Consider the following 15612-nt stretch of genomic DNA (forward strand, 5'->3'; position numbering starts at 1 on the left):
GAACAATGGATGGATGGATGGATAAAACTATAGATAGAACAGATAAAACAGCATAAAACGATAGATAGATGTATGGATGGATAGAATGAACAATGGATGGATGGATGAATGGATGGATGATGGATGGATAAAACGATAGAACAGATAAAATGACAAAACGATAGATAGATGGATGGATGGATGGATGGATGGATGGATGGATAGAATGAACAATGGATGGATGGATGAATGAATGAATGGATGGATGGATAAAATGATAGATAGAACAAATAAAACGCCATAAAACGATAAAAAGATGTATGGATAAAACGATAGATAGAACAGATAAAATGACAAAACGATAGATAGATGATGGATAGAATGAACGATATATATATATATATATATATATATATATATATATATATATATATATATATATATGTATATATAGAATGAACGACAGATAGATAGATAGATAGATAGATAGATAGATAGATAGATAGATAGATAGATAGATAGATAGATAGATAGATAGATAGATAGATAGATAGATAGATAGATAGATAGATAGATAGATAGATTTAATATAGATAGATGTTAATCCGTCAGATTCAAGATCAACTCAGAAAATAAAAGCGCATTATATACATCTCAATCATTCCTGAGCAGAGGATTGTGGGAACTGAAGCATGAACCTCTCGTCAGTCTGTCAGATGAGAATCAAATGAACAAACATGATTCATTAAACGAGTGTGCTGTGGTGCATCAATGACACAATAAGAATCAGAGGAAGCCTGAGGACGAGAAGAGACGAAAACATGAGCACATACAGACCGAAGCTCAGAGAGAGCTAAAGCTGAAGAACACACACAGATTTAGAAGAAACACGAGATCAAAACTACAGAGATGCGAGCTCACACTCGGTTTGACTGAGCAAAGACTCAATAAATCAATAAAACCAACAGAGAAATCCTGTACGGTCCACATCTGGGAAAAGCACAAACCTTCTGTCCCAAATCGACATCAAGAAATCAATCTGGAAGTTTTTGGGTCTTTGCTGACAAGCTGTTTATGATCTTCTGCAAAGGTCCATTGTGCGGCAGAATTCCTGTTGGCGTGTGTGTTTGGTTAAGCGTACACTCACAGGACCAGTAAACACAGTGCCGGAGTACATCAGTTCCCAGAACACATCAACATAGTCCATCAAACACTGAAGACAATGCTGAACAATGACAACAGACACACATTTGTGACCCTGGACCACAAAACCAGTCACATGGGTCAGCTTTTTTCTGAACACTGAATATATAAGCTTTCCATTGATGTGTGGTTTGTTAGTATATGACAATATTTGGCCGAGATACGACTATTTGAAAATTTGAAGGTGCAAAAAAATCTAAACATTGAGGAAATCTTCTTTAAAGTTGTCCATTTATGTTGGCGATTGTGCTGCATTCACTCACACAAATAAATGTTTTATATATTTACGGTAGGAAATTTACAAAATATCTTCATGGAACATGATCTTTACTTAATATCCTAATGATTTTTGGCATAAAAGAAAAATTGATCATTTTGACCCATACAATGTATTGTTGGCTATTGCCACAGATATACCCGTGCGACTCGAGACTGGTGACGTGATCCAGGGTCACATTTATTAAAATATTCTTGAGATTAAGCTGACCATAAGCTATGATGAACATGTGGTGCAACTGTCTTCACCAAAGACTCATTCTCACCAAGTAGATCCAACTAGTTTAAAGCAGAAAGTGCAATGGAGTAAATCTAGGTAAATTCAAATATTTGCTTAACGAACACAAAGAAGAGTGATATTTCCATTTATATACACTAATGCAACAATGCACAGCTCTGATAATCTATTGTGTATAAAAAAAGCAACTTAACTACATATATTTTTAATTAATGAAATATGTCAAGTATGAACTTAATGATGAAAACAAATAGAATCAGAGATACAACTTGAATTAATTGAAATAACATCCAAACTTCAAATTAGTGACGCTATTAAAACATCTCTAAAGACATTTACAGACATTAGTAATGTAATAACTATAAATCAAATGAGGTTCAATAATAGCTTGATTAGACTGATATTAAACGGCAGATATGTTATTGCTTGGACAACATTTAACAAAATATGATAATACGATTATTATTATCCACTTTGACATTCTTTCACAATTGACTGACCCGCTTATACACTCACCTAAAGGATTATTAGGAACACCTGTTCAATTTCTCATTAATGCAATTATCTAATCAACCAATCACATGGGTGTGGTCCTGGTCAAGACAATCTCCTGAACTCCAAACGGAATGTCAGAATGGGAAAGAAAGGTGATTTAAGCAATTTTGAGCGTGGCATGGTTGTTGGTGCCAGACGGGCCGGTCTGAGTATTTCACAATCTGCTCAGTTACTGGAATTTTCACGCACAACCATTTCTAGGGTTTACAAAGAATGGTGTGAAAAGGGAAAAACATCCAGTATGCGGCAGTCCTGTGGGCGAAAATGCCTTGTTGATGCTAGAGGTCAGAGGAGAATGGGCCGACTGATTCAAGCTGATAGAAGAGCAACTTTGACTGAAATAACCACTCGTTACAACCGTGGTATGCAGCAAAGCATTTGTGAAGCCACAACACGCACAACCTTGAGGCGGATGGGCTACAACAGCAGAAGACCCCACCGGGTACCACTCATCTCCACTACAAATAGGAAAAAGAGGCTACAATTTACACGAGCTCACCAAAATTGGACAGTTGAAGACTGGAAAAATGTTGCCTGGTCTGATGAGTCTCGATTTCTGTTGAGACATTCAGATGGTAGAGTCAGAATTTGGCGTAAACAGAATGAGAACATGGATCCATCATGCCTTGTTACCACTGTGCAGGCTGGTGGTGGTGGTGTAATGGTGTGGGGGATGTTTTCTTGGCACACTTTAGGCCCCTTAGTGCCAATTGGGCATTGTTTAAATGCCACGGCCTACCTGAGCATTGTTTCTGACCATGTCCATCCCTTTATGACCACCATGTACCCATCCTCTGATGGCTACTTCCAGCAGGATAATGCACCATGTCACAAAGCTCGAATCATTTCAAATTGGTTTCTTGAACATGACAATGAGTTCACTGTACTAAAATGGCCCCCACAGTCACCAGATCTCAACCCAATAGAGCATCTTTGGGATGTGGTGGAACGGGACCTTCGTGCCCTGGATGTGCATCCCACAAATCTCCATCAACTGCAAGATGCTATCCTATCAATATGGGCCAACATTTCTAAAGAATGCTTTCAGCACCTTGTTGAATCAATGCCACGTAGAATTAAGGCAGTTCTGAAGGCGAAAGGGGGTCAAACACAGTAATAGTATGTGTATATACACATACACAGTATTAGTATGTGTATATCGCAAATTAATTAATTATATATATTTCCATAAAGTGGCTAAACACTAAGCTCTTAATCGTCAAAAATGATTGGTCAGGAAATAAGCAAAATTCAAGCAAATAATAAAATTATTTCAATTATGTTCAATTATTAGCCCATTTTCATTTTTTTTTTCTCAGTAACTTTCATCATTCATTTGTATTAGTCTTTTACCAGAGGAAATTGCTGAAGGAAAGGCGAGCGTAAGATCGACCTCCACTAAAATGAGCTCGTTCGCTCTTTAAATATGACATAATTGATGCGTAGAGGACTAATGTTAGTGCGCCTCAGGGTTTTGACAGAAACACCTCCAGCAGAGAGGCAGGAGGGAGATGTTATTCCAGCTGAGTTCATCACATTTAGCCCTGGAAATAAAATAAACTTGTCGTAAAATGTTTTGACAACTCCAGGGTCACGTCACCTCCGCTGTTGCATGCGATGAGGAACGAGTCAGTACAGTTCAGTGATGTCAGCAGCACATTTATCCCAACACACACCCGAGTCCGAGCAAAAGATCAGGGCTTCAGCGGATCTCAGAAACATGTGCTCTGTACCTACATTTGAGATGCAAAAAAAAAAAAAAAAAAAAGAAAGTCCCAGTTTCTTTGAAGAGTCTCTGAGCATCTGGTTTTAACAGTCCACTTGAGTATGTGGGTACTGGGGAATGCAAGGACTGCTTTGACTGGGAGAAGAGTGCTGGGAAAGGGAAAGAAACAGAAGAGTGGCTTTTCCCTGGAAAACAAACAGACTTTTGTTTCAGAGGAGAGAGAGAAGACTGTCTGTCTGACTGCCTTCAGTGGCTCAGGATGGAGGACGAAACGCTCTCACAAACTGGGAAAGCAGTGTTTAATGACCCTACAAGTTTGAATCAACTATCCAATTATGAGGACACTTATATTTTTACATATTTTAAATATGAGGGAAGAACTAAACTCTAAAGATATTATTTAAAATCAAAAAGCTGACAGGAAAACGCATACATTGACTACAACATAATATTCAATTGGTTCTCTCTTGTTTTTGCATGTGTTCATAAATTTTCATATGACAGTCTGGCCAAAAATAGCAAATAAAACTATTGATTCCAAGCGCAACTACACTCTTAAAAAATGCTGAGGTGTTTCAATCCATGTTTGGGTCAAATATAGATAAACCCAACTATTAAAACATCTCTAAAGACATTTACAGACATTAGTAATGTAATAACTATATATCAAATGAGGTTCAATAATGGCTTGATTAGACTGATATTAAACGGCAGATCTGTTATTGCTTGGACAACATTTAACAAAATATGATAATACGATTATTATTATCCACTTTGACATTCTTTCCCAATTGACTGATTTACATTTTTACCCCACCGTTGATTTACATTTTTAAATTACATTTTTTAACCCAACGGATGGGTTTGTCCATATTTGACCCAAACATTTATTGAAACAACCTAGCATATTTTAGAGTGCTTTAACAAATTTGTAATAATATTTGAATAAAGGGTAAAAATGTCAATTTTGCATCACTTCTGGCCACATCCAGAACCTCCGACAGGTCAAGATGTTCAGACGCCGCTGAATAAACAACCATCTTCTCTGAGGTTGAAGGTGAAATAATGATAGCAAACGCACTTTAGGTTGTGCATGTCTGGAAAAGGCAATTTGATGCCACAGAAAAGCGCAAAAATATAACACAGGATTAAACTTTTCAGCATAAAGGTCAGGCTAATAAAGTTAGCGGTTTTCAGGGTCCTAATAACATACAATTAGCACAAGCCCAAAAGAGATTCTTGAATGACTAACGTCTGATATTTGGAGGAACATGCATGAATCGCCACTGACTGAACAGGTCTATAACGTCCGTTATTAATCGTTTGTTGAGGGTTTTTCATGTGAGGACCAAACACTCGGAAGGTTTCAGTTCTTTACTGAATGGAAAACATGATCCAATGTGGCTTCCCTGTAGATCCCTGTGAATTCCAGCCATCCCACATTAATTACCAGAGACTAATGACAATAATGTAAACTGTTTCACTTCCCAGAAATCCTTTCAAAGAAATCTGGGATTCTCCTGGTTCCTCAAAACAACTTTAAAGTCATGCAAGTGTTGATTACATTGTATGTTTAGCCAGAAAGGCCAGAAAGAAGGAGGGTACAGTACAGTAGAGTACAGTAGATTAGTGCAGAGTATAATATAACTAGAGCAGAGTAATGGTGACTCTGGGAAAAGTCCCTCAAAAGTCATAATTTCGAAACTAATGATTTTATTTTCAGAATAAACTGGTTGTGTGTTGGGGAATTGCACATTTCTTTCTTTCTTTTTCACTTAATAACGAAAGTCTTGTGGGGATATTCTGGTGCAGCTTCATAAAACCAACAAGGTTTGTGTCGTGGAAAAGAATGATGAACACAAAACCAAAACCAGCAGCACTTTCTCCAGTGGAGTCGAGAAATGGAAGAATCAAAATATGAAGCTGGAAGAAACCGTTTCCTTATTTTGCAGCATTTATTCTAAATGATTTAGCCGTGCACTTCATCATTATTGTTTTAAATGTATGTTCCTGTGATCTTGAATCAGAATAGCTCCCTCTTGCAACATCTCTTCTCTTCTCTGATGAGATTTTGTTCTGTTTTTATTTTTGTTTTGTTCTCTTCTACATTTGTTCTTGTTCCAGAAGTGTTTCATTCGGATATATGTCACAATAGGGAAGAAAAGACCAGTCCGTTTCATGCCGACTTTAAATGTTTCTTTTTAAAATACACTGATTACATTTATGAAATAAACCAGCTAACTGGGATTGTGCAATAAATTGCATCTATTTATGTTTACAGAATATGTTGGCCGGGTACCAGCTGATGGAAGTGCGTGGAAGTGAAATGTGCAAAAGTTATTGATTTTTATTTTTTTTTACTTATTGCTTGTGATCCGTCCTCACTTGGTGCAAATGGAATTTCATTGTATTTTCTTACAATGACAATAAAAGGAAATCTAATCTAATCTAATCTTAAGCATTATTAACAATAATAAAAAAAAATTTCTCATCATATTTTCGTTAACAGTTAACAGTTTTGATTAAAAACATTTAAAATCCCCCCTCCATAGAACTCAATTATAAAGATTATAAAAAAAAAAAACATTTATTTTTTGAGAAAAAAAAACTCATATATCTTTTAAAGTCACCATGGAATCAAAATTGACAAATTTCGGTATAATGTTTCAAGTTGGATATTAGTACATATTATAGTACATGCAGCTTTATCTGCATACATGCAGTATTCTCATGTAACAATATCTACTGTATAGTAAACACCAACTGCTTGATTGTTTGTTTTGTTGCCAAATGTAACTATATTCTCACCCAGCTCTAATCTGTTAAATGCAACTATAATGCATGGAAATACTGAGATATTATAAATAACATTATGATTTTATGTAACGCTGCTTTGAAATAATGTGCAATGTGCCAAGCGCTATACCCATAAACTTAACTTGACTTGCGCTCTACCAAAACTTTGAGATATACACAGGCGGTGCACTCATATTCCTATGAATGGGAGCAATATGGCGGGATAAGATGTGTTGAATGACTTGCCTTAAAGGGACTTTGGCTCCACTCTCCGTTTGCCCTCGTGCGATTGTTTTTAGGCTGAGACAAAGACCTCTTTCTTGTGCCGTATCATACGTTCAAAGCTGCTCTGTGTTTACTCGTTGAACAAACTATGTCTCCATTCATCCATCTGTCTCTCCTTCTCTCTGTGCTTTTAATCATGCGCAAATAGAGGTTTCATCTAGAGAGCGCAGAGTAGGAAACCCTGAGTTGTCAGTATGGATGTAAAGAGATTATATGATTGCAACACTAATCCAAAACAGCTTTTCCTATATGGAAATACATGGTATTAAAGACACACACAAGACAGAAATGCAGAATAAAAGACACACATTCAACATCTGCGAGCTTTGGCTCACATCTGGTCACAAATGTGCGCACACATAGTGGAGTCCAGGTGCTTGAACGCTCACAATGCGGCTCTGATTCTCAGCGATGGCTAATAGACTCCATCTGGGAGTAAGATGTGAACACTTGTTAGCCGGTTTCCTTCTCGCTCGCTCCCTCCCTGTCTGGCAGGATTCTCACGTTTAAACACTCGAGAACATGGATATTAACATGTGTGCATTATCACAACAGCACGTTCTTTGTGTGTGTGTGTGTGTGTGTGTGTGTGTGTGTTTGGGAGAGACACAGAGTTCTCACAATACCAGTTTCGACCACTTGGTGACAGCATCACACAATCCTGTCGGCTAAATTCAAGAAACATCCAGTCACGCTAAACCGCAGAATATGACTCTGCATGAGCCCTTTTAAATAAATAATTCACCCCACAATGAATCAACTCATCATCACGTCCTTCTGGCCCCATATTAGTTTCTTTCTCGACAGAGAACAATGAAGAGAAACTGTTCATGTTCCATTATACGCCTGACTGCAAAAAATCTAGAACCCATTTCAACTTTCAATTTTTGCCTTGGCTGAACTTGGATGAAGTCATTTCAACTTAAATTAAATTAAACTGACGTAAACAATCTGACGCTGAATCATGTATAACTTTTATAAAAAAGGTGGAAACCCACAATTTAATGGTGAATTAAAGTAATGTAAAAAAAAAACATGGCTGAAAGTGATGTCCGGATGGTTTTAATGAACCTATGATTAAACCATCAAAATGAGGAAAATATTTTCTATTTTTTAAGTATGTTAAATATGAGAGAGGAACAAAAGACTAAACTTAGTTAAGGTATTTGTCTGACAAAATTACTTGGCAAAAAAGTAATAGGTTTATATATGTAAAAAAATGCAAAGAAAACAAAAGGAAAAAGCATACATTATCAGTTAGTTTTCGTTGGTTCTCTCGTTTATTTTCCCCCGCATGTGTTCATCACTAACTTGTATGACAGCCTGGACAAAAATTATGTAGCATAATTTGGCGTTTTTCATTGCGTTATCACAAATAAAACAAATGACTCCAAGCACAATAATATGCTTAATATTTCAATTAAAGTTTGAAGATGGCCAGACATCACTTTTGCTCACGTATGTGTGACCGAGCTTTCAACTCTTCAACATTCTTGAGATTTAATATATTGCATTTTTAGTTGTTATCTCATTTGAGGGCAGGTTTTGAGATATTAGCAATTAAAATCAATGCTTTCAGATATTCATGCAAAACAACTTGTTTTTTTACTAACTACAAGAGGAAGTGATAAAACATGTGTTCTCAGTCCAGATCCTCAGTTATTATGACTCCAAGCATTAGCAGCCACTATCTTTTACTATTACAATTTGTCTACATTCAGTCCAGTGTACTTCTGGCCTCATCATATATTTTCTATAACCCGTAAAAAACTAAATCAGATGTTAGACAGAATGTCCAAGCTGCTCTTTTTCAAACAACATAAGCATGGCTATTTATACTGCAAAGCTCAAGAAGCACTACAAAAGTATCATAAAGTTATGACTTGTGTACCATATTCTCTCATGAAATTAGCTTTTTGTGTGGAACAGACTGAAATTTAGGCCGTTATTGACTGAAAATCTTGATGGATGATTCCGGTCCTTGATTCTGATTGGTTGAGCCGTGTTCGACGCCTACAAACATATACCTGTGATAAATATTTAAATAAATATTTTAATGGACCAATCGTTTTATAAAAGCATAATATAAGCCCCGTAAAGCCGTGGTTTACAGTGAATTAAGCGTTTACATCTGAAATTGGTTGTTTGTCGTGTATTTTAATGCATTATACTTTCTAAAGATACGTTCAATAAATAGATCAGTATTATAATGCATTATAACTGTGGTTACAATTATTCATGAGACATATAATGCCTTATAAGGTGCATTAAAAGGCATAATTAATGCATTAAAAATACTTTTATGATGCATTAAATATAAAGGCTAATATATAGTGTTACCAAATTTTCAATTCACTGTAATTCAACTTATTGTATTTCAACTGTAATGCCTTAGATCTTTATGTATAATCAAATTGGCTGTTCAAGTCATTTCAACTCATTTTCTTGCCTAGTTGAACTAATTGGTTAAATTATTGAAGCAATGGAAAAACATGTTGTCATGACTTGCTAGTTGCTAGTTCATGTTAGCTAATAAATGTTGGAACCTGATTGTTACCAAAATCTTTGAATGGCCAACTTTTATTGTGCTTTTCACAACAGAAGCGGTGACGTTCTGCTAAACATCTCTTGTGCTTCACGAAATAAATTAATATGTTGGAATGATATGAGGTAGAGTAAAAGTTTGGTGAACTATCCTTTAAACTGTGTCCATGGCTTACCTGGCGCTTTCAAACGTCGCTGATGGAGTTTTTCCGATGGCCCCAAAGCCTACGCCAACAGCCAAACCCTCTGAAAAACAGGACACACACACACACACACACACCTGGTCACACTACAGTCTATCAAACAGCAAGCTAAGGTTGTTAAGAAGAGCGCTGATGATCAGGACAGAATTTGAACAGGAGATGAAAATTACATGCTTTCCATTTATAGTCTTCAAATGTCCTTTGAAGGAGATTCAAACCAACGCAGAGGATGCTTTATATCTGGCAAACTTTCATCCAAAGCCATTTGTTTTTCGCTAACTGCAACAAGCAGATATAAAACAGAACGGCGTCCACAGTAACTGTCTAGTCTTGGGTCACTGTGGCTTAGAAATGAATCTCCAGCCCATACTGAAGGTGCTCCCTATTTTTGTAAAGAGCAAATAGCCATTAAAAGGGAAAGTTCACCCAAAAAATAAGAATTCTGGCATTATATACTCACCCTTGTGTTGTATAAAACACATTATGAACCGTTTTTGGTCCATATAATCAAAGTCGGTGGGGTCCAATGTTGTTCAGATCCCAATGTTCTTCAAAATATATTTTCCATACAGATTTGCAATGATATGAGAGCGAGTAAATGATGACAGAATGTTCATATTCTTTCCGTTTAAAGGAGTGGTTGATTATGATTTCACTTTTCTAGCTTTAGTTAGTGTGTAATGTTGCTGTTTGAGCATAAACAACATCTGCAAAGTTACAACACTCAAAGTTCAAAGCAAAGGGAGATATTTGCTTTTAAAGAAATCGCTTTTTAAGGACTACAACAAACGGCTGGTAGAGACTACACCACATTCCTCCCGGGTTAATGACATCACCAACCCTAGAATTTACATAAACCCCGCCCCTGAACATGATTTATAGATTATCATGACAGAATATGCTAATCAATGACTAGAAGATAACTACACATACATAAATTCATCAACTAACCATTCAGAAATGTCCTGTTGCTTCTACATGTTGTCACTTCTTCTTGAGTCTCTCCATCATTGTCTGACTCCAGTTTGAACATAAAAGGCTAAAAGTTTTTGAAATTTTCAGTATACAAGCTGTTGTAGCTCCGCCCCCTGTGCCGGGAGCAGCAGCTCATTTGCATTTAAAGGGCCAGACACAAAAACGGTGCGTTTTTGCTCACCCTCAAAAAGTGACAACTTTAACATGCTATATATAAATATCTGTGGGGTATTTTGAGCTAAAACTTCACATACACACTCTGGGGACATCAGAGACTTATTTTACATCTTGTGAAAAGGGCATTATACCACCCCTTTAAATATAAATGTGGCCATAAAGAAAAATATTCTGAAAGTTCCAGTCCCTGATTATGATTGGCTGAGCTGCATTCGAAGCCATTGTTAGTTCATGTTACCTCGGGTCTGTTTTACTGCTCCTTATATTAAATGCGTAATATCATATGCAGTTCATTTTCAATTTCCAAACATGTTTCCTGTAAACTCTCAATTTTCAATTTCATGTTCTCTGCATGGCACTGTTTTTCATCTGTGAAGCCAGTAGCGGATTTGTCTTGATCTCATGGGGTTTGTACTGGTATTGGAGTTTAGATTTCACACATCTTATATAGAGACAGATCCTTTTTCATCCAGAAGCACCTCAGCCATCTGATAGGTTGACAACCAATCAAAGCCCCATTCTTGAGTCCAATTCAATTCCACATGCTCTACTAGCGCTTCTGACTCCCTCACACAAACCTCCGGACAGATCAGAGTGTGTGTGTGTGTGTGTGTGTGTGTGTGTGTGTGTGTGTGTGTGTGTCGCGCATTTATGTAAAAATGTTCATTCAAAGCCATCACTCAGATTAATCAAGTCAATCTTATCTTTAGCCAGGAAAATTCATTCTGGGCTCAGAGGAAATTAAGGATATGTAAATGCATTCGATTTCAAATCAACATGGCATTAAATCAGACACAAATCTGACGCAAAGCACTTCTGCTGTGGCTAAAGTGACGGTTCAGAGCTGTCTTTCAGAATCTAAAAGCAAAGCATCACATTAGCAGAGCATCTAAAAGGCAAGACTTAAACATGTGGATCATCTTAAAGGCAAACGGTTAAAAAAACATGACATAACACAGAAAAAAGTTTGGGGTCAGTCAGTTTTAAAAAAAAGAAATTAATACTTGCATTCAGCACGAACACATTAAATTGATCAAAAGTGACAGTAAAGACATTTATAATGTAACAAAATATTTCTATTTCAAATAAATACTGTTCTTTGGAATTTTCCATTAATCAAAGAATTCTAGAAAATAAAATGGATTATAGTTTCCACAAAAATCTGAAGCAGCAATACTGTTTTCAACATTGATAATAATCAGAAATGTTTCTTGAACAGCAAATCGAAATTTTTTAATACTGTTTCACAATATTCCTGTTTTTATTGTATACATAAATGCAGACTTGGTGAGCATAATAGACCTCTTTCAAAATGTGTCTGTCATTTTCATTATATATATATATATATATATATATATATATATATATATATACATTTCTATATAGTATTTATTAATTTTAATTTATTAGTTTTAGTTTATTTAGTTATAGCTATTTTAATACTTGAACTTAAACTAAGCGAAGGTACGTGGCACTTATTGTATCCGTTGGTGTTCTTATAATTATTATTCCGCTTCTTCTTCTTCTTCGTCCGCTCTTGATTCTATGGCTGCCCATAGAAATGCTTGCGGGAAAGTTGTGAAATTTGGCACACAGATAGAGGACAGTCTGAACTGTCACCATAGCAGATTTGGTGTCTCTAACTCAATCCCTCTAGCGCCAGCAACTGTACATATGATGTAATTTTCTGTCATGAATTTTTTTTCGCCATTTAGAATTTTACTGAAAAAACAACTTTTATAACTTTCTTTTTAACTTTTAACTTTTCACAAAAATGTAACCAGATCATCTTCAGACCATGCCAACAAAAAAGTTATTGAATTCAAGTTGATTTGTCAATCCATGCTCAAATAACGCGCAAACGAATTCTACCAAGAGCGTGCCAAAAAGGACGCGATCTCCACAACGCTTTAGCAAATTCTGACCAAACTTGGTGTGTGTTATGACAACCATGACCTGAAGTTACCTGCACATTTCCCGCGCAGTGTCACCTAGTGGTCAGGAGATATGAAAAATGGCTATTTTTGCTTATAACTTCTGAACGGTTGGGCAAAAAAAAAATAAAAAAAAAATCACACATTCGGTGCAGCATGTCGAGTCAAACGTAACCCAATTTTCCCATATCGGCCATTTTGCGTGTCGGACATTTTGAATTTTGAAGTAAAATGATACATTTTACGAAATCATTGGCGTATTGTTACAAAACTGTGTCTTCGACACCATGCCTTAACAGTACTCAAAAAGTATCGGGGTAGCGCCACCTTGTGGTCAACCGTTATAATGACATTTCCATAAATGCTAATATTTTTTGGATTACATTAGCCTATTGTAGTGAAACTAGAGAACATAGATACCAATTTTGCCATAGTCGGCTAAACTTCCTCTCCTTCATTTTGATTTTCTTTAAAAACCTTCTTTTTCAAACTCCTCCTAGACCGCTTGTCCGATTTTCATCAGAATTGGGTCAGATCATCTTCAGACTGAGCCGACAAAAATGTATTGTTTTCGTGTCGATAGAAAAAAAACGTTTCCAAATACCGCAGCAAGAAATTTGAGGCATGATGCCGAAATGAATCTAAGGCTATATCTCTGCAATTCTTTGGCATATTGACACCAAGCTTGTCACCTTACCCTGACCACAAAACATCAATTTGGTCACAGCACCGCCTATTGGTCGAAAGTGATAAACCATTAAATCAAATTACTAGTGACTGTATATATTTTCCAGCCATTTTGCCTAAAAATCACCTTAAAATGTCTTTAATTACTCATTGTTGCAGTTGGTCTGATGCTCCCGGGCATATTGGCATGACTTATCATGTTCTTTGTGCTTGGCCCCCGATAATTGCTGCTTGCATCTATATTTTTATACTTTATTTAATTTTAGTTAATGCTTATTTTATTTCAAGTAACAATTTTTTTATGCTTTCAGTTTCAGTCAACAGCATTAAGGTTACATTTTCCCCCGGCATATGGGTTAGTTCAACTTAATACACTTTACTATACAAATTATACATAATTCCAAGCATTTCCACCACAATCATCAGAAAACGTTTTTTTTTTTTTTTTTTTTAAGTATGTAGGCCTATTCTTATCCACCATCTCGCCTGCTTTAGACTGTCCTCTGCTTTTTTACTCTGCCCACATTAGATTTGATGAGACATTAATGCTGCTGGTAGCCTATTTTTAACTCTGCATTCGGACCAGTATTAATGAACATCGTCATTAGGACCCACTGCAGTGCTGATGTCGAGACGTATCACTGAAAGATTCTTACTTGAAATACACTGTAACAGACAAGCCTGTTACGAGGTCTTTTATCTGCAGTTTTCTTCCACACTGCTAGGGGTGCTGTGGTGCCTAAGTGTGCTCCTTAAGTAAAGGTGAGTTTGTAGAGTAGTAGTGGGAAGTCCGGGTCATTTTACTGACACGGATATTTGAATCTCGTTCATCAAAATGAACAAATCTTTTTTCGAGTCATTTCGTTCATTTCAGCAGAATGTATTTAAAATGTTACATGTTAGCCAAATTCCCCAAACATGTGTTGATCGCATTTAGAATAAGAAAAAAAAAATGCAATGCAAGGAAAAGGCCAAATTATGAGAAAGAGAAATGATTAATTAATTTATCTTGTTAATCAGGCTATGCAGTCTGTTAGTTTACCTCACCTCCCGATCTAAGCCGTTTGTTCATCCTGTGATCCTCATAAAATGAGCTATGCAGTCTGTAGTACCGGATACAGAATTGATTAGTTCACGTTTTGAGTCTATCGACTTTGGGTTCGAGTCATTCGTTCATCACCTGACAAAAGAACGAAAGACTCAGAAGAATCAGAAAGACTTGAAAGGTGAACTAATCATTTCTCTTTCCGGTACCGACAGCATAGCCTCTATGGGACTGACGGGAAGAACGAAAGACTCGGACCCGAAGACTCAAGAGATGAACTAATCATTTCTGTTTCCAGTACAGAATCCATAGGATGTTGCGCATGCGCAATCAATGCAAAAAGAACGAATCACTCTCTGAGGCAACTCGGTAGTCCCGAGTCATCCGTTCAAAACGAACAAATCGTTCATGACCGACCCATCACTATTGTAGAAGTTAGCAGAACAGCAGTGGTGGAAAGCATAGCTTACCTGCATATGTCCTGGTTGGGAAATATTCCATTTAAAGCTCAACTTAAAAGGATACTTCACCTCTGGAAAGATGAATGTGTATTTAAAATGGGTCATTTATGTAGAAAAATGTGAAATTATTTTTGAATTTGGAGCTTTCTAGACTGAGAAAAGCTAGAAAATGTATTTATGGCTTATGTGGATGAAAGACAACAACTCCCAGAATGCACTTGCTTCGCTGCCCTAGGAGGCCACGCCTACCGGTAAGAGAGCGCAGTTGAAAACAACAAGGCTAGGCTACTAGTGAGTCTCCGTGACGAGTTTGCCCGGGATTTCGAGATCACCCAAAATGTCCGGGATTCGGCTTTTGCGTTCTACAGTCGCCATTCATCATGTTTACTGTGGTGAGCAGGACGAGGCTGACGGCCGCGGGAGAACGGCGCGAGGCCGGTGGCGTGATAACTGAGACGCGCCAGTCTCGTATCTCTCATGGAGGAGCGGGAATTAGCAATGTTAAAACACACATCAACCGATCACTTG

General features: G+C 36.8%; 1 protein-coding gene across 1 annotated transcript in view; it reads right to left on the bottom strand.

The window, feature by feature from the left end:
- slc39a11 (solute carrier family 39, member 11) overlaps positions 1 to 15612 on the bottom strand; it is a 147858-nt gene that overhangs the window by 16396 nt on the left and 115850 nt on the right. The window contains exon 7 of the mRNA XM_081392232.1: positions 9779 to 9848. Within this exon, the coding sequence (XP_081248358.1) occupies positions 9779 to 9848 (70 nt within the window). The remainder of the gene's footprint in view (positions 1 to 9778; positions 9849 to 15612) is intronic.

This window comes from Scardinius erythrophthalmus (genome assembly GCF_964197995.2).
Source record: "Scardinius erythrophthalmus genome assembly, chromosome: 18".
Taxonomy (NCBI): domain Eukaryota; kingdom Metazoa; phylum Chordata; class Actinopteri; order Cypriniformes; family Leuciscidae; genus Scardinius; species Scardinius erythrophthalmus.